General features: G+C 35.4%; 2 protein-coding genes across 4 annotated transcripts in view; both read right to left on the minus strand.

Moving 5' to 3' along the window:
* The window catches only part of ADAMTS6 (ADAM metallopeptidase with thrombospondin type 1 motif 6), a 295,715-nt gene extending 292,850 nt beyond the window's left edge, over window positions 1–2,865 (minus strand). Inside the window, exons 1-2 of the mRNA XM_042940219.1 lie at window positions 2,767–2,865; window positions 202–566 (exon numbers count right to left, since the gene is read on the minus strand). Of these exons, the coding sequence (XP_042796153.1) occupies window positions 202–566; window positions 2,767–2,863 (462 nt within the window). The 5' untranslated portion in view covers window positions 2,864–2,865. The remainder of the gene's footprint in view (window positions 1–201; window positions 567–2,766) is intronic.
* Window positions 2,866–3,081: 216 nt separating this feature from the next.
* CENPK (centromere protein K) overlaps window positions 3,082–19,633 on the minus strand; it is a 57,173-nt gene continuing 40,621 nt past the window's right edge. For 2 of the 3 annotated variants that reach the window (XM_042940264.1, XM_042940253.1), the window contains 2 exons: window positions 14,880–14,928; window positions 3,082–3,143 (listed from right to left, as the gene is read on the minus strand). In XM_042940264.1, coding sequence (XP_042796198.1) covers window positions 3,139–3,143; window positions 14,880–14,928 — 54 coding nt within the window. In that variant the 3' untranslated portion in view covers window positions 3,082–3,138. Of the gene's footprint in view, window positions 3,144–5,594; window positions 5,612–14,879; window positions 14,929–19,633 lie in introns of those variants that run through there. The other variant, XM_042940271.1, reaches the window with a different exon arrangement.

Consider the following 19,633-nt stretch of genomic DNA (forward strand, 5'->3'; position numbering starts at 1 on the left):
TACTTTGAAAGGTCAATGCAAACATTACCAAAAGGACTATAAAAAGCAAAGGCAGCAGAAATAACAAAAATAATAATAATAATAAGACTGTTACCTTCCCTACTTAAACCATTTCTTTATATATTATTAATCTGAGGAAAGACATTTACATTGTAAATTTATTTCCCCATCAGAAACTAAAAAAGTATAACATCTACTTACCAACCCAATACAGTTGCTTAAAGCCACTTTAGTTGTACTACGTTGATCTTGCAAGTATCCTGTGTAATGACAGTTGTCTAAAAAATCATGTTTCCACTGGGGTCCATCTTTTCCCCAGTATTCTACTGTAAAATGTTTGGACACAAAATCTGTGTTGAGAGTCAAGTTTAGGTGAAAGTGCTTGCCATAAGCTGAAAGTTTAAAAAATAACTTAGATACTGCCTGCTGTGGATCGATAGGGTCCATACTCCGTCTTCTCCTGGAGTGTTTATCATTTTTCACAGTAAAGCTGAGAAAAGCTCCATTTTGATCAACCCTTATTGGAATAGTTAGCTGGTAGTGTTCTAGATAAGTCAGGAATTCCTCTTTGTAATCACAAGGCAGAGAATCCAGAAAAAACACATGGAAGAAAAGAAAATTTAACAGAACAAAGAAGTGGCAGTATAAACAACAAAAACTCTATCAGTCAAAACTATGCATCATCATATGTGAGAGGTATGAACAAAAACTGTTATATTAAACAAGATGAAGTTTAAAATCTAATGATGAATTAAGTTCCATTTATTCCTCAAAATAACATCATTTTAAAATTAGTTTGAAGGACTATTTTTCTTTTTTCTATTTATTTTTTAGTGGATTCTAAAAACTAAATTCTATAGGAAATATGAATATTTTATATTGAAATAAATAACAGTGAAAAATACACACATTTAAAAGAATAGAATTTAGCCTGGATAAAATGTTTGTGAAAGTTATCCAAAAAAGTTAATATTGAATTTCTACAGCCTTGTAGAAATTTTTTTTTTTTTTAATCATCAGTTGGAAAATACAGAAGCGACTCTGGAAAACAAGTCTGGAAGCTCCTCAGAAGGTTGAACATGGAACTGCCATCTGACCCAGCAATTCCACTCCTAGGTATTTACCCGAGAGAAATGAAAACATATCCACACAAAAACCTGTACATGACTGTTTATAGCAGCACTATTCATAATAGCCAAAAGGGAGAAATAACCTGAATATTCATCAACTGATGAATGAATAAATAAAATGGTGTATATTCACACAATGGAATGTTATTCTGCATAGTACTGATACATAGTATGACATGAATGAACCTTCATAATGACTGCCTTCATTATCAAAGTTAATTATCTAACATTCTAAAAATATTATACTAAGTAGAAGGGACCAGTCACAAAAGACCACATATTATATGATTCCTTTTGTATGAAGTATTCAGTAGGAATATCTCTAGAAACAGAAGTAGCCTAAGTAGGCTGCTTAGGGCTGGGGTGGAGAGTACTTTGAAGAGAGTTTGGGAATGACTATTAATGGGCACAGGGTTTCTTTTGGAGTGTTGAAAATATTCTAAAATTGATTGTAGTAAAATTGACTGATTCTAGAATTGGTTATATGAGGCTGTGAATATACTATAAACCATTGAATTGTGCCTTTAAATAAGTAAATTATATATTTATTGTACTGTAATAAAGCTGTTAAAAATTCATCAGATTGACAAAAAGAAATTTGGAGGATATTAAATATGTTTTCCTCATTTAGGTGTACTTAATATTTCCATTCTACCTTTTTAACCACATCTTTCTTTAGCGAGGTTTACCACAAAGGAAAACCAAATGTCTGTCCGTTGCCTCGTTGTCTATACATGGAGTTCCCAACAAATATAAACTCCCATGAGACTATGACCAAATAGAAATAAATTAAAAGACAATATTGTTCACTTCTTATAAATAAGAATTCATGCTAAATGTTATGGATTTATTAATATACTTTGAGAAGCTACATTACATACATATAGGATTTCTAGACACAGACATCAATCCAAAATAGCCTTGAAAATCTGGCTCATCTGTACCAAAAAATTATCAGTTCCTATAGATTTATGGGAGGGGAATCAAAAAGGTATTCTGCCAATAATTCTATAAAGATTAGACGTGATGATGGAAAACAAAATGTTATTCACTCCTGGGACCTCTGTTAAGATCTTTTCTATGATATAAAGTTCAATTTCATGGATTCAAAATCAGAGATCCATGGATTAGAGTTTGAAAAGTTGAACTTCCTACCACTTTTACTCTTTTACTCAGATTCTAGTCCTCATTTCAGAATTCTTCAGTTTGGAAAGCATTTTTCCACTAAGGGTCCATTTTAGAAGGATCTTGTATCAGAATATGTCTGGTTTCTTGCTCTTTTATAATAGCATAAACCTTTGGATTTCTTTTGAACACGACCTTGCCTGTAACTCCTAGCAACAAATGAGCTTATTAAAGTTTAGGATTCAAAAGGAGAAAAGGCCTGGGTCTATTATCTTCTAAGAAAGACCAGTCAACTCTAAAATACACTGAATGCTAAATGCTAGTATAAGTTATAAACAGTCCACTTAGAGCCCTTAAGATTTATGAAACTAGCACTGAATTGATGCAGTAGGCCTCCATTCCTATCACTATATATCCCAAAGAAAATGTTCACCCAAACTAAATATTCAGAATCTTTTCTCGTCAAATTAACAGCAAAATTTTTTGTCACTTTCAAAAGCAGGACTCCTACCTTGAGAACTGTATGAAAGTCTGTGGTCACTATGACATTCCGATGAAGCCATGATGAGGCTCAAAATCCAGGTCAACGTCTTCCACAAAATTTCCATAATTTAGAAAATTGGATGATTTTTTTTGGAGGGCTACCTATGTGCTAGAGAGTCAATATCATACCAAAATCGAAGCATAACAATTTTATTTCTTTAAAATTTCTTGCAAATTAATTATTAGATGTTCCACTGCTTAACAGGTACTTTTTTCCAACATCTCGTACTTTCTTCTATATCTGGGTTCATTTTCTCAATCCAAAAGGAAAAAAACAATGATGGTAAAATTTTCATAAGCAAAGCATTTGGCTGATTAGTTACTATAGTATGGCCATTTTTTAACCTAGAAAAACAAAAAAAAATTATGTTAAATGAAAAATATCTTGTATCTACAGAACTATATTGCTGAATGCTTGCCAAAGGACAAAGACTACCAAATGACTTAATATAGTTAAATTAGATCATTGTTGTTCTTTATAGTCTAAATAAACATTCACAAGACTAAACAATTAGAAACCTAAATCGTAAGCAGAACAATGCCAGAGCTACTTAATAATCAAAGAAGGAATGTGAAGTGGAATCATAAAAATTCTTTTTTTTGAACTTTGAAGAAAACAACGTGTGAGTACAGTGACTAAACGTCATTTTGATAAAATAAAAGGTACCGTGACTTCAAAATCAAAGTTCATTATGTAAGTGATAAACAGTATATGATCCCATTCCTTAATGTGCTTTTTTAGCACACTCATATTCAGAGATTGATTTGTTGCTTTATGAGGCACTTATCATTTTTTCTTAGAGTAGATCCACAAATACATAGTGACATGTAGCAGCTATCTGTGAACACTCAGACACTAGCACAAACTAAATTTCTAAAAATTTGAAACATATTTACTATAACCCTTGACTTTATCTAGAAGTCTTATATGACTTAAAAAGAAACACATATGAGGGGCGCCTGCGTGGCTCAATCAGTTAAATGTCCGACTTCAGCTCAGGTCATAATCTCATGGTTTGTGAGTTCGAGCCCTGCATCAGGTTCTGTGCTAACCAACAGCTCAAAGCCTAGACCCTGCTTCAGATTCTGTGTCTCCTCCTCTCCCTGCCCTTCCCATGCTCATGCTCTGTCATGCTCTGTCTCTGTCTCTCAATAATAAATAAATGTTAAAAAAAAAATTAAAAAAAAAAAGCAACACATATGAGGCAACTTCAACTATCTAGAATGTAACTGAAAAGAGAAGAAATTCATCTTCTGCAAAGAATTTTTAAAAATTCATTTCAGGTATCACAAGAGATGTCCTATTCTATCTCATGCACCTTCCTTTTGACTCACACCCTCACTCACAGTCCATGAATTTACATTTTATACAGAACATGAGCATATGTGACTACCTGATATCCTAGAACATAGTAGTTTAGAAGAAGAAAATAGCAAAGGGACTAAGAAACTAGCTCACTAACAGCACAAAAGTGAAAAAAAGAAAGGAAAACTAAAAATTAGTTGTAGAACCCCAACTAAAGTAATACACTTTGGGGTAGAGGCAAATGGTCCTTAACTAGTTCAACAGTTCCTATTATGTATATGACTGTATTATAGCTCAATATCTGATATTCAAAATACTGTCTGAGTCAGGATTTAAAGAATAAATTACTTTTACTAAGGTAACTTACTACTAGTACAGAGAAGAACACAAAAAGTATTAGAAAGATTTTTATCCCAAATTCCTAGTGTATAGGATTATATAATAAATGTTTACATATTTGTTGGTTAAAAAAAGAGTAAATAAATGAATCACTATTTAGTGATTAAAAGAAAATCACTTCATGCATATAAAAGGATATTTGTAGTTAACTGGAAAATTAACTTACGTAGAATACTTCATTCCCTATGGTGCTAGAAATATTGGTTATTAAAACATATAAAACAACCACAACCATTGAAAACTCTGTCTCTACAAGTTATTACACTGCTGAATCTTGGAAAAACTTATTCATTAATCAACAAATATTGCTTTACTGTTTTTTTTTAAGTGATATTATAACAGGGGTGCCTGGATGGCTCATTCATTTTAAGGCACCAACTCTCGATTTCAGCTCAGGTCATGATCTCAGAATGAGATTGAGCCCCTCATTGGGCTCTGTGCTGGTGGAGCCTGCTTGGGATTCTGTCTCTCCCTCTCACTATCTCCTTCTCTTTCTCTGTCCTCCCCCTTCCCCAAAATAAATAAACTTTTTAAAAAATGTTATAACAATATGGGGACACAGAATAAATTAACACAATCCTTGCCCTTCAGGAATTCATAATCCAAACAACAGAGAAAAAAATTCAAGGCAGACTGACATATGCCATAATAAAGTTATGAAAAAGTGTTAAGAGGAAATCAAATGAGGAAAATGACTTCTGAGTTAGAGGAGGATGGGTCAAGAAAATCTTATTTAAAAAGTGGTATTTGGGATAGACCCTGGAAGATGAACACAATTTCACAAGTGAAACTGATAGGGGCAGTCATTGCAAATTAAAGAAATAGATTCCACAAAGTCTAGATGGCAAGAAAAAAATGGAAAATCATTTTAGGAATAATAGTAAGCTTGATTCCTATAGAGAAGACTAACAGGTATCATCTAGAAAGGTAGTTTAAGGTCAGACCAAAAACAAAGAGAACTTTAAATATATGTTACTTTTAATAATCACAACAATCTTATAAAGTAGGTATTATCACCACTATGTCAGGCAGCCTGCAAGATGGCCCCAAAGATTCTGCCTCCTGATATCCACTTTTGTGTAATCCTCTTCCCTTGAGTAACTTGATCCTACCAATAGAATGTTGAGAAAATATCACTTCAGTGATTATATTACAAAAGATTCTGACTATCTAGTAGACTAGATTCTATCATTCTAATAGACTCTCTCCCTTATTGGCTTTGATGTAGCAAGCTGCCTTTTGGAGGAGTTCACATGGCAAGCCACTGAGAGTGGCCTTTACATAACCACTAGCAAGGAACTTAGGCCCTCAATGTAATAGCCTGTGAGAAACTGAATCCTACCCACTAATATGTGAGTTTAGAAGCAGATCCCTCCCCAGTCAAGCATTCTCTGATGATCTGAGTCCTTGCCAACATCTTGACTGCAGCTTCATTGAAAGATCCTGAAGCACAGGACAAAGCTAAGCCATGCCCAGTTTCCTGAACCACAGAAACTGTGAGATAATAAATGTGTGTTGTGTTAAGCCACCAAATTTATGGTGACTTTTTTTGCTTTGTTTTGCAAGAATTGATAACTAATGCAGCTCTCAGCTTACAGATAAAGCAGTTGAAGCTCATAGTGGTCAGATAGTGAAAAAACAGCAGAGGCAAGAGTCATACAGAAGGTAATCTGTCTCTAAAGTCTAAATTCTTTCTACCATATCACACGTACAATTTAAGGCACTCTAACTTAAATATTCAATAGCAGTTCCATAAAACCACTGTTAAATAACACATTCATAATAAATGGTATTAATTAATGTGAATAATTTTAAACAACTTTATACACAATAATTGTTTCATCTCAAAATTATATCTACAATGATTTAGGCAAGACATATGCTTACTCAAGCAAAAATCTATAGAGAGATTAAGTCACACCATTAGTCAATAGCAGTAAAGAAAAGAATCTAGTTATCTTGATTCCTAATCTACTTAAATACAGTCTCCATACTCCAAACCTTCCCATGAGATATTGAAGTATAACTGTCACTTCTTGAACAAGATTCATCCTTCAGGGCTTTAATTTTTTTCAGAGCGTTTTGCCTAATAATGTCTGACATTAAATGAGAACCTCATATGCCTTAATTTTTCTTTAAGGAATATATAATTAACACATTTGAATTCATTTTCTATTAGTGGTGATATATTTGTATGAACCCTTCATTCTTTTTTCCCATTTTTCTGGGCTCAGAAACAGAGTTGTCTGGGTTTAGGGAACAACTATTTTGCCCTTGAGAAATTTCCTGCTCTTCAGTTTTGTAACCTCCACTCTTACAATTATTAGCACTGTCCAGTAAACGCCCAAGTTAAGTAAGCCAGTAGCAATGAGAGAAAAAGTAATATGTAACTACTTGGCCAGAAGTAGACTAACATTTGATTTAAGGACTTGTAGTAAAAAGCACATTTGGTGCATAGTAGAAAGAGCAGGAGTTTCAAAGTTAAACCAAAGCGACAATCTTGTTTCCACCCCTAGCCACAGTATCTGGCACATGGGCACCCAATAAATGTGAGTTTCTTTCTCCTTTCTTAAACGCTCCCTCCCTCCCCACCTCAGGTGCCAGTGAAGGAACTTAAATAGTAAATAAATGAATTGGCTCAAGCTCAACTAAAATCAACAACAACTAACATATCAACCTCTCTTAGTTACCTACACAATAAAAATGAATGGTTAACCTACTTTCTGACACCTGCTGGAGAGGTTAATCTGGATATTATAAACAAATATGGATAAGCACTGACTTTTTCAAATATAGTTTCCAAAATTCACACTAACATTAAAATATTACATAATTGTCATAAATCATAATGTATTAACTCTTTACATTATATAGAAGTGTTACTGTGTTGTGTAAAGCACAAAGGCTTTGAGTCCTCGCTTGACTCCAAGTTACTTAACCTCTCTGGATCTATTTCCTCATCAATAAAGCCATGATAATGGTATCTACTTTACAAAGACTTGTGAAGAGATTAAATTAGATTACACATGATATAAACTGTCCACACACTTCCCTTTAATGGCTAAATAAATATTAGCCCCCTCTCCTCCCTATCTGACTCATCACTTTTCAAAGGCCTTCCTTCAAATATAGTTTCATGTTCCTCTTTCCCACCAATGTGTGGAATACTTAAATATAATGACAGAAATCAATCAATTCCATTGTATTGTCTTTTAGAGCAAATAATAAAGAATTTAGGTCATGATAACTGGGCTTACAAATATTTTAAATTTGAAAACTTCCGTTTTACTTTGATTTCACATATGTTCTTTTCCCTAACACAAATGTACCAGCCAATAAAGTTAAGGGATTACTTACCTGCTTCCACAGATCAAAGCTATACCAGCTAAGCAGAAATCAGATCAGACAACTTGCTCTACAGTGACTCCTTTAGTAGTCTCCCTAGTTGAAGGGTACTTACTTGTCTTTTTCCTCTATCATCTTTGCTTCCTACTCAGGGGATCTGGGAGTAGCCAAGGTAATAATTTCCTCTCATGAACTATTATTATGGAGCTAAAGAACATGTACAACATCCTACGCAACTTCTTTCATCCATTTTAACTCTGGTTGTTTATTTTAAGGCTGATTTGGTCTTCACAGAGGAACCAACAATACTATGCTCCCTTCACATATTTAACTTTTATATGTGAAAATTAACTTCTCATCTGCCATTTATTCTCTCAACAAACATTTAGTGTCATCTACTGAATGCCAAGGATACTGCTAAGCTGTAAGTACAAAGGTTCCCAGATCATTTATAAACTTTGTGAGATTAGTTTCCAAAAGTATAATTAAACACACTCAAAACTTACCTATCAAGAAAAGCAAATGCACCAAAAGCAAAAACACAAAACATCATTCTACAAAAATCAAGCCCTAAATCACATATAGTCCCAAACTGTTTTTTTCCAGATGGAAAGTTAAATATATATTATCTGTATTATAACTTTTCTCCTGAAAAATAGAAACACTTTTTCTTCTGAGGCTATTACAAAATGTTGATAATCAAGTGTCTTTTGGTAGAGCCAAGAGAGCTATCCACCTTTTCCACCTTTTCTTCTTCCCCCAAGAAGGTGCTATTAACTTTCTTAATATGTTAGCTGTCTTTATTTTCTCATAAAATTCATATACAGGGTAGGATTTGGCATAGAGGTCCATCTTAAACCACTAGTAGCTACTAGTGGTTGCTAAGGAAATGAAGAGGAAGTGGTAAGAGTAGACAAGAGTAGAAATTAATCTTAAACATAGTGGCCCAGACACGAAGAGTATTAAAATATTTCAAGTCTTGAGGTTAGAGGTTTTTCCCCTTGAGTATCACCAAAATATTAATACCACAAAGAGAGATTTCATTTGCTGCCATTTGTGGCAGATGAATGAATTTGATTTGTTTGAAATCAAGTTATTTCCCTCTATATGCTATTCTACAAAAATCCAAAACACCAATGATCATTTTTAAGCATGAAATTAATATAAACCAGAAATGTAGTTACCACTTTGGTGAAACATAGGAAAACAATTATTTCCAAAATTAATTTTCTCAATTTCCTTCAACTACACCAGTTTTATGTTACATTTCTTTCCCTGTCATGAATTTAGAAAACTGTCATTCGTACATTTTGGTCTAATCAACATAAGCTACAAACAGAAAGAAAGAAACAAAAGAAAAAAGAAAAAAAGGGAAAAAAAGAAAATCAGCACAAGAAATTTGAATATAAAAGAAAATATTGAAAATCACACTCCACTGTCCTTTTAAAAGTTCCTAGCAATGGTTCTGTTTCCCCTTTCCTTGTCCATTCTGCACCCCCATCCCACTTCACCCAGACAGAGGGTAACAGTCTGAGCTGCCCTGGTTGAGTTGATCCTAAAGTTAACATTCAGCAGCCCATTTCCAGACAGCAGCGCTAAATCTATTTGGATAAAACGCGTGTGACCCAGACAGTTGGCATTTGGCCCAAACGCGTTGCACCGGCAGCTCAAATAAAAACAAGAGTAAGAAACTCACTCTCTTGTTCCTTCTCAGTGCGCTTTTTCACTCTCTTTGCCTCTAGTACAACAAGGAAAGAAATTACCAAAGACAGGAATTGTAGTACACATTATCAAAAGGCACCTTTCCAAAAACCCCTCCAGCACTCCAACTGCATCCCCCAAATCCCTGAACTTTGATCCCATATACCATATAGACAGACATACCCAGATATTCAAGGCTCCGGAGGATTATGAGTCTAGCACGACGTCCCAAGTGGCCAAAAGTAAATCAAAAACACACGCTTCCATCTCTTTGATTAGCCTATTAAAAGCTTAACATATCCTAGAGCATCGGGGCTATAGCTAGCACATTAATTCTGCTCTCTGAGCCCAGGCATAAAATATGCACTTGTCTGACTGCTTAAGACACTGACATGAAACTATAAAATGCAGAAGTTTTTTCTTAGAAATCAGTTTAAAATACACATCATTATTACTTCCAAATCACTATTTGGTGATTAGTTAAAAGACCACGATCATCATAATCAAGTCATATTTCACAAAACATGTCTATCCATACAATAAACGTGTATTTTTGGCATCATAAAATACTTGCAAGACCCAGAATTCTCCAACTCCCGACTAGTCTGGAGTTAAAAAGATTTCTATCTGTAAAATGAGTTCAGTCAAGCTCACTCATTGCCATTAAAAACAGACACACACACACACACACACACACACCACACACACACATACACACACATACACACACATACACACACACACACAGAAAAAGTTTTCTACGCGCTATTCGGAAGACAAGCAAAGCACAAGTTTTAATTAAAAAAAAAAAAACGGTTTCATTGAATATTGTTAAGTCTTCCTTACCGTTTTCATCTTCAAATTCTGATAAAAAGTAAGTTTCAAACAATAGAGATTGCACTGGACGACTCACGTACTCTCTCTGCTTTCTTTTTTTTTTTTTTTTTTTTTTTTTTTCTGCCCCCCTTTGCAAAGCCACAGCAGTCAGTTACTTATTCTGCAGCCAGAATAAAACCCTATAGTCTGGCTAACCCGGGCTTTAGAGAACGGACTTTCCGATTTGGCAATAAAAGAGATGCCATCAACACATCCAGGCTATCATCCTGAGATGCTGCCTTTGCAAACCCCCTTTCTCTCTCGACCCCCCCTCCAAAAAAAGGAAAGGAAAAAAAGAAAGGAAGGAAGGGGGGAAAAAGGCTTATTGGGGGTGGAAGTGGTGCCCTCTCTTCCTGGACAGCTTAGTGCCTTTGCTATGCAAATAACATGTGAAGAGCATCAAAAGGTATCAAGAGAAAAGAAGACAAGAGGAGCAGGAAGGGCAGCAAAGTTTTGTTGAAGTAGCCCTAGATCTCACTACCGGCCCCCAGCCAACTTGAATTGCAGCAGGAGAAAATTTTGGCAGCTTTTCCTCGGAGGCAGAGCACACTGACGTCAGTCTGCAGATGTGCCGGGCTGCGTCGGGTGCGCATGTGTCCTGGGTCGTCACGTGGAGGGGGAGGGGAGGTAGAGGTACAATCGGGGTAACCAACTACCAGCCATTCAGAAGGGCTTAGACAATGTCAACTTTTCCACCCTGTGAATGAGAGAAATTCTGGCCCTTCTAAACTCAGTCCCCTACCCCACTCCGCCTCTTTTTCTTCCTCCTCCTCTTTTAAGAAATTCTAGCCTGGTTTGTGACTAGTTGTTTCTTGGAAAAAGGAAGGGGGAGGGAGAGGATGAATGACTTTAGATGAATTAGTGTCACTGTTAAGTTCTCTGGTTGCCTTCTCTGTGAATTTTTTTTTTTAACTGCACACAACAAAAATATTAAAAGTTGCACATGAGTGTCTTTGAGGAAACTTACAGCACACTTAGATCAGTGGCAGATTTCAAAGCTCAATAGCTACATGTGCATAAAATGCCTGTTTTTTCAATACACCTCAGCAAGTAAAACTGCCACCAACAGGGAGAGTGGACTAAAGTAAACTAAGACCAGCACATTTTCCATCTGATTACCGACTTCAGGTTATGTGGGGCTTTAAAAGAAGAAAAAAAAAAAAAAAGTGGGGGAGGAGGGAGCGGGGGAAAAGAGAGAAGCTTGCATTATTTCCAGATGAGGGTGAGACTGGATGGTGTTTTAAAGTGCAACCGGGGAAAGCTACAAGTGGAGTGTATTTTTTTAAGTCGGTACACTGAATGAAATCTCAGTGACTGCCCAAATGAAAATAAATCCAAAGTCAGACCCCCAAAAAAAGGGGGAAAAAAAACCAGGAACCCTGCTGCGATCTCAAGATAAACAAACAAAACCTCAAAACTGGTTCTTCAAGCTTCCCTATCCCACCCTCCCACCCACCCCCACACCACCCTCCACACCAGCTGCCAGTCCATACTTTAAGGGAGAAAACTCCACTACAACGTAGCACTTTCACTTTCATTTGCTGGGAGAAAGCCACTGGCATTAAACTGTGGGGGAAATGCCCAAATATGTTTTCCATGTCCTAAGCAAGCAAACAAAGTCTGGCACACAAATCGGAAACAGGAAAAAATGTGAAAATAGCTCAGGACAAATGCTGCCTTTCAGCGGTGTAATCTGCTGCATCATTTATCTGTCTCTATGGTTGAGTGTAGGGTAGGGAGAGGTTTAAGAGTTTCCGAGGCTGGAGGGGGCGGGGGGGGGGGGCGGTGGGCGGGGGAGCGGGGTATTGACGCCTTGAAATTCCAGTCGGTAGTTACCGCCAAGTCAATTTCCGATGGCCAGAACCAGAAAGGGGAATTGGACCGGAGGGAAGGGGGTGGGGAGGAGGACCTTTCTGAATACCCGCTCTTAAGTTTCAAGCTTCTGCTAACATTATTGCTCATTTGACATTTTTTTTTCTTCCTACACCGGAGGTAGTAGGTGTAATTCTTCTGGTGAATACATGAATAGTTGGCTAAAAGAAGGCATGAATCAGACTGAGAACGTCCAAGAATACAGTTATTTCCATTCTTTTTCTGAGGGTTGAAAGGGGAAAGCATCTGTCCACAGTCAATAGTCCTCATCTTGACCTTAATCAGTAGTATTTGGCTCAATGCCATTGAAAATGTAGAAATACATTCTGTGCTTGGCATTGACAGTTTTAAATAACGAGGATTCATATGGAGATAGATAGATGATAGAAGATTGACAGATAGATGTATTTGCATTAAAATACATGGATGACTAATCTCCTAGCAATAACTGTAAACACAAAAAATAAAAAGAGTGGGCACAGAGCTGTTTTTGCATGAAACTAACTTTTAAATAGTTGTGAACCTAAACGTTAATAAAAACAAAAAACAAAACAAAAAACTGGTATTAGATACAACCAGCACAGGAAACTAAATGTTAAGGTGTGAGTAGTATTATCTCTAGAAGTTATCTGGAAAGTTTTTGCTCTCAACTAAGAGCGGGCACAGAGCTGTTTTTGCCTGAAGCTACCTTTTAAATAGTTATGAACCGAAACCTTAAAAATAAAAAAATAGGTATTAGATACAGCCAGCACAGGAAACTAAAGTTAATGTGTGAGTAGTATTATCTCTACAAGTTATCTGGAAAGTTTTTGCTGTTAACTAAGACAAACTGCCCTAAAAGTATCAACCTTGTAAAGGAAAGGAGCATATTCATTGAGAAGTGGACATTGGCTAATTACTTATTCAAACAGTGCCATCCTGCGTCTAAAAAGAGTAATGAAAAATTTCCAACAGATCCCTTTTCTCCTCCAAATGACTAAGAAAAATATGAGTAAGGGAGAAAAATTATTAGCATGAGCAATGAAGTGTCAGTTTAACTTTATATGTGTGTCCATATGTATGTACATTTTAACTGCATTACAGAAAATTCAAACATACATATAAGCAGAGCAATATATAATGAACCCCAAATTGTACATAATCCAGTTTTAAAAACTGTCAACACATGACCAATTGTTTCCCATTACTTGCTCCATCCCACTGGATTATCTTGAAGCCAATCCCAGATAACATTTCACTGCATCCATTAAATATTTCTAAATAAAGTTGTACTTCTAAAATATAAGGACAAAAAATAAATAACCACTACTATACCACACTTACTCTTAAAACATTAATAATTCCTTAATTTCAGCAAATATCAGATGATCTCCCTCAACTGCAAATAAACGCCTAAAAATGCTGTATTGAAATCAGGATCCACATATTACATTAAGTTAATCTATCTCTTTTGTCTCTTTTTTAAAAACTTTTTACTGAAGTAGAATATTCACACAGAAAAGTACATACATATATAAATTGATGAAAAATGTTAAGTCTAGGGGAGCCTGGGTAGCTCAGTCAGTTAAGCATCTGACTCTTGGTTTTGGCTCAGGTCAGGAGCTCACGATTCCAAAAAAGGAATAAACAGAAAATTGAGAGAGGAAGGTAATTTGTATGTATGTATGGATAGATGGATGGATGCACACCATGTATGTATGTATGTATTTTAGAGACTGAAAAATAGGAGCAAAGGCAGAAGAGTTTGAGAGCCCAAGAATAGAGACCGAGAAACTTTTAGAGGTAAGAACAGACTTTTAACTTACAATTTTTAATGTCTTAGCATGTAAATTAGATTTAATTTTTTTACTTAGTAACCAAGGAATTTCTTTGTTTTTCTTAATGTTTATTAATTATTTTTGAGAGAGAGACAGAGTGTGAGCAAGGGACAGGCAGAGAGAGAGGGAGACACAGAATTTGAAGCAGGCTCCATGCTCCCAGCTGTCAGCACAGAGAGGGATGTGAGCTCAAACCATGAACTGTGAGGTCATGACCTGAGCCAAAGTCGGATTAACTGACTGAACCACCCAGGTGCCCCTCTTTTTTTTTTTTTAAGTTTGTTTATTTATTTATGTATTTTGAGAGAGAGAGAGAGCATGTGCAGGCATGCACATGCACACAAGTCAGGGAGGGACAGAGAGAGAGAGAGACAGAGAGAGAAAGAATCACAAGCAAGCTCTGCGCTGTGTGCGCAGAGCCCGACTCCAGCCTTGATCTCACAAATAGTGAGATCATCACCTGAGCTGAAATCAAGAGTCAGACGTTCAACCAACTGAGCCAGCCAGCTCTCCAAAACAAAGGCATTTCTTAAAATTAGACTGTTTGCTTGTATTTTCAGAAAAATGAGATGAATTCTGATTTTATGCTTGCTTGGAATTACTAAATTGAATTAAATCTACAAAAATGTCAACATGAATAAATTATATAACTGGAAGTTGAAATGCTTCAATAGGGTATGTTGATCCAAATTGGGATAAGATGTACATAATATTGTGCAATTTATAAAAACTTAATAGTACAACAAATATATATGTCAGACTTACAAAAGCATTCATAGGAAGAACATAGAGTATCTTGAACATCATAATGAACCTGGGGGAGAAAGAAAAGAACAAAATTAAGGAGCACAAAGTGGCATCAACTAAATCTACAAAATTTTATTTGAAAAATAAAACAATTGGAATTATCATAAAATGTTAATGTCGGCTAATTCAATGTATTGAGTGTATGTGAATCTCTATTATCTATTATTTTAATCTCTGTATTGTGGGAATAATTCACAATTTTACAAAAAGAAAGAAAGATTACTGTTATTTGTTATTACAATTAATCTGGCAATTTCTGAAATTTCAGAGGCAAAACAGCTTTAACTACTTATTATTTACTTATTTACTTTTTTATTAGCATACGGGAGCAACAGCAGAAAGAAAAAAACAGATTGAAAAGAGTGAGTATAATCAATGGTTTATAACCATACTATACAATATCTAATATTCAAAAAAGAGAAGATGAAGCTAAAGTATATTACTGAGATAAAAATAAAAACCCAATATGCTAATAAGTGCCACTCTTTAGCATTGTGCAGAAGGCTAAGAAGTAACAAAATATAAGGTTCCTTTCCTCAATAAATTCATAAATTGGGAAACAATATGAAAGTGTGATAAGGGAAAATGCAGTACACTACATAATTTAGTGACATAAATGATAGAGCTTCAAATGATAGAGAATTCAGTAAAGTCCACCTAAGGATTTTTCTGACATCCATGTTGCCATTCTGGTGGTCAGTTTTGTGGTTCTTGAACTCCCAGCAACATTCAATTGAATCAATCACTCCCAACTTCTGGATATACTGTACTTTTCTAGTTTTTGTATGACTGCATAGTCCTTTCTCCTCCTTTTCCCAGTTTCTAAATAGTAAAATGCCCAGGAGTCAGTCCCGATACCCATTCTATTCTTTATCAACTGATTTTTCCTTTGATTAATGTATGCTTTTCCTTGACTTTAAAGACCATCTATATGCCAATGACTCTGAGAGCTAAATGTCTACTTGGCTGTGTCTTATAAGGCAGTACAAACTTCTTGTGATATAAACAGAATTAAACATGTTCGTCTGTCTTTTCCATGCAGCAAATGGAACCACAATTCACCAAGTCTCTAGCCAGTATGTTTTTTTCAGTCCACTTTTCAATTTTCTTAACATGTATTCTTCATATAATGTGCCAAGCTTTAGTGGGAGAAACAGGGAGAAGTGTGTCTATTTCATCTTAGCTGGAAACTAGAGTTCCTCTCTGCTATAGTCTGAATCTTTGTGTCACCCTCAAAATTCACAAGTTGAAATCCTAATGCCTAATGTGATGATATTAGGAGGTAGAACTTTTGGGAGATGCTTAAGTCAGGAGGGTAGAATCCTCATAAATAGAATTAGTGTTCTTATAAAAGAGACCTTACAGAGATCCCTCCCCCTTCCACCATGTGGGGACATAGTGAGAAGGCACTAGGAGCAAGAAAGAAGACCCTCACCTGACCATGCTGGCACCCTGATAGCAGATTTCCAGCCTCTAGAACTGTGCCAAAGGAATTTCTGTTGTTTATAAGTACCCAATTTGTGGTATTTTGTTACAGAGCCTGAATGGATTCAGATTCTATCTCCTTTATTGTTAAAACATTGTCAAAATATTTATTCTCTATTGTGAAGTGTCTGTTAACTTTTTTTACCAGGATAATTTTTAACTGGGATGAATGTCTTCTATTTATTGATTTTGGGGGTACAGTATATATTTCAGATTTAAGTCCTTTGTTGGACATAGATAGTATAAATATCTTTCCCCATTCTATGGATTACCTTCTAACCCTTTAAAGGAAGACAGAGTTTGTAGATAGAAATTCCTAATTCTAAGATAGTCTATTTTAACTTTTTTTCTTTGATTTTTAGGACTCTTTGTATGCTCTTAGAGAGATTTTTGACTACTTGCTTCACTTTTTTTCTTTGAAAAAAGCAAACATAGTTTCTTTATAACATGCAATTGTCCTGAAGCAAAAACATCCCTTTGTCTTACTGCCATTCAACAATAAGAATACATATCATGGGGGTGCTTGGGTGGCTCAGTCGGTTAAGCATCTGGCTCTTGGTTTCGGCTCAGGTCATGATCTCACAGTTCATGAGCTAGAGCCCTGCACTGGGCTCTCTGCTAACAGTGTGGAGGCTGCTTGGAATTCTGTGTCCATGCCCCTCTCTCACTCTCTCTCTCTTTCTGCTTTCTCTCAAAACAAATAAACTTAAAAAAAAAAATACATATACATGCTCCAGTCAAAATGAACACTTTACACCCTAAAATAAGAGGGAAATCCAACTCTGTCTTCAAAAAACCGTAAGTATTTTTGCATAAATTAACTTTCTACCAAAAGTTCATTCCTTACTTCTGATTCCTAAAGATACATCATAACTTATGTGTATATAGTATATGGTAACAATGTGGAAAAACTGCTATTCTTCCCACCATGAACATGCTAATACAAACTTGGTACCTTGTAGGGATTTTTCCTTTAGACATAGGTTGTATTTATTGTTTGAATAACCAGATGCTCTGAAGTAGAAATCCTTGCAACATCTTTTCCAGAAACAATTTCTTTCTACATGTCTTCCTTTCATTAGCTGATATTAAATAAAGTTATGTGGTTCTTTTATCCCCCATCCTCCGAAGTTAACTTCTCTTCTTGAAGTATATCTGCTACGAGTTTTTTTAGGGAGAGTATGCAGTAGGAAAGGTTTTTAGTTTTTATGTCAGAAAATTTGTTTTTTCCTCATTCTTGAATAATAGTTTAGCTTGTTAGGGAATTCTAGGCTGATGACCTTTTTACCCCCCTCAGCCTCACCATCTGTTGTTGCAGATGAAAGATATTATTGCTATTTCTATCTTACTAAACTATCTTTTCTCTTTAGTACCTTTAGTATTCTCTTTCTCCTTGATGTTTTGCAAACGATTTCATGCTGTGGTTTTACCTCTATTTATCTTGCACAGAATTCAGTGAGCATCTTTTTCTGAGCGCTTCTGTTGTTCTGCATACTGAAGATTTTTCAGCTATTATGTACTCAAATATTACGTATTCAGCATTCTCTCTATTCTTTAAGAAGGTTTATGTTGGTGGAGTTCCTCAGTTTGTCCTCTATATCTCTTATTTGCTCTTCATAATTTTTATCTTTTTATCTTTATGGATGAATTCTTCAAATTATCTTTCAATTTATTAAATCAATCTGACTCAATCCAGTTAAGAGTTTATCTCAGTTATAGAATTATATTTAAATTATATTAATCAGGTATGGGACTTTGTAATTAATTCCTTTTCATAGCCAAATGTTCTTTCATTTGTTCCTATTTTTGTGTTATAATTTCTAGCTTTTTTTAGATGAAAAATTTCTCAAACAACCTCAAAATACACATTTTAAAGTCTTCATCAGATTGTTCCATAAAATTAATTTCACTGAGAGTCAATGTTTCATTGTTGGATGTTGCTACTAGCTAGGATACCTTCAGTTTCAAGTAACATAAAAAATCTGTCTCAACTTACTTAAACCAGAAGGAGAATTTATTATCTTATATATCATGTTCCCTAGCAAAGCACCTCTAGGGTCAACTAATTCACTGGCTCAATAACATTATCAGAATTTGTTCTTTCTCTTTTGTGACTCTGCCATACTAAATACGCCAGATTTGTCCATGGCAGCTCTACTTATGGTTACAAAATGGCTAAACAGTTCCAGATGTTCCATGCGGACCCAGTAACATCCACCAGAAGAAGTCATCTCCTCCTGTATATTTTTTTAATCAGTAAAAAAAAATATATATATATATATATATATATATATATATCCCAAAAGTTCCTCAGAAGACATATATATTAAGTCAATATTGCACCAAATGTATTCTTAAATAAATCACTAAGAAGGGGATACAGACAACCATGTTTGGTTTAGCTAAATACATGGCTCTGTAGACAAGAGTGGATTACCCAAACAAAATTTAGTTCCCTTAGAAAGTAGGAAGACGCAAAAAACAAAATCTGTTGCTCTGGCTCTTTGCATTAAATTCCTTCATTTATTTAACATTTTTGTTTGGTCATTTTACTAGGAAAACTGTTATGTTTATGGTTTGTCATTTTTATTCTTTTCCTCACCCTCTACTTTGACCCCCTTTTACCTAGGAGTTTTAAAACTGCTTTAGTCTCTCCCATCCCCAAGTCCATAAGCAGTTATTATGGTGTTTTAGCATCTCCATGATAAAATTATTTATTACTATATAATAAAATAATCCAAAAGTTAATGGCTTAAAACAATAACCATTTATTTTTTTGATAGTTTCAGTGTTTCAGAAATTCAGAAACAGCTTAGCTGAAGAGTTCTGGCTCAGGGTCTCTCATGAGGAGGCTGTCAAGATTTTGGCCAGGGTTAGATATCTGAAAGCTGAAAATGGTTTACTTACACAGCTGAGACAGAGTGATGCTTTGTTCGCAGAAGACCTCAGTTTCTGCTCCTATGAGCCTCAACACAAGCTATTTGAGTGTTCTCATATCATGATGTCAAGCTTCTTCAAGAACTTGGCAATCCAAATGAGATCAAGATAGAAGAGGCAATGTCTTTTATGATCTAGCCTTCGAAGCTGCACACTGTCTCTTTGCCATATTCTATTGGTCACAGAGACCAACACTGATACAATATGTGGAGGTGGGGCCACCCAAGGACATGAATACCAGCAGAGGAGGATCATTTATCTTGGAGACTGGCTATTACACCTATCCAAGC

The sequence above is a fragment of the Panthera leo genome, chromosome A1 (genome assembly GCF_018350215.1).
Source record: "Panthera leo isolate Ple1 chromosome A1, P.leo_Ple1_pat1.1, whole genome shotgun sequence".
NCBI classification, from domain to species: domain Eukaryota; kingdom Metazoa; phylum Chordata; class Mammalia; order Carnivora; family Felidae; genus Panthera; species Panthera leo.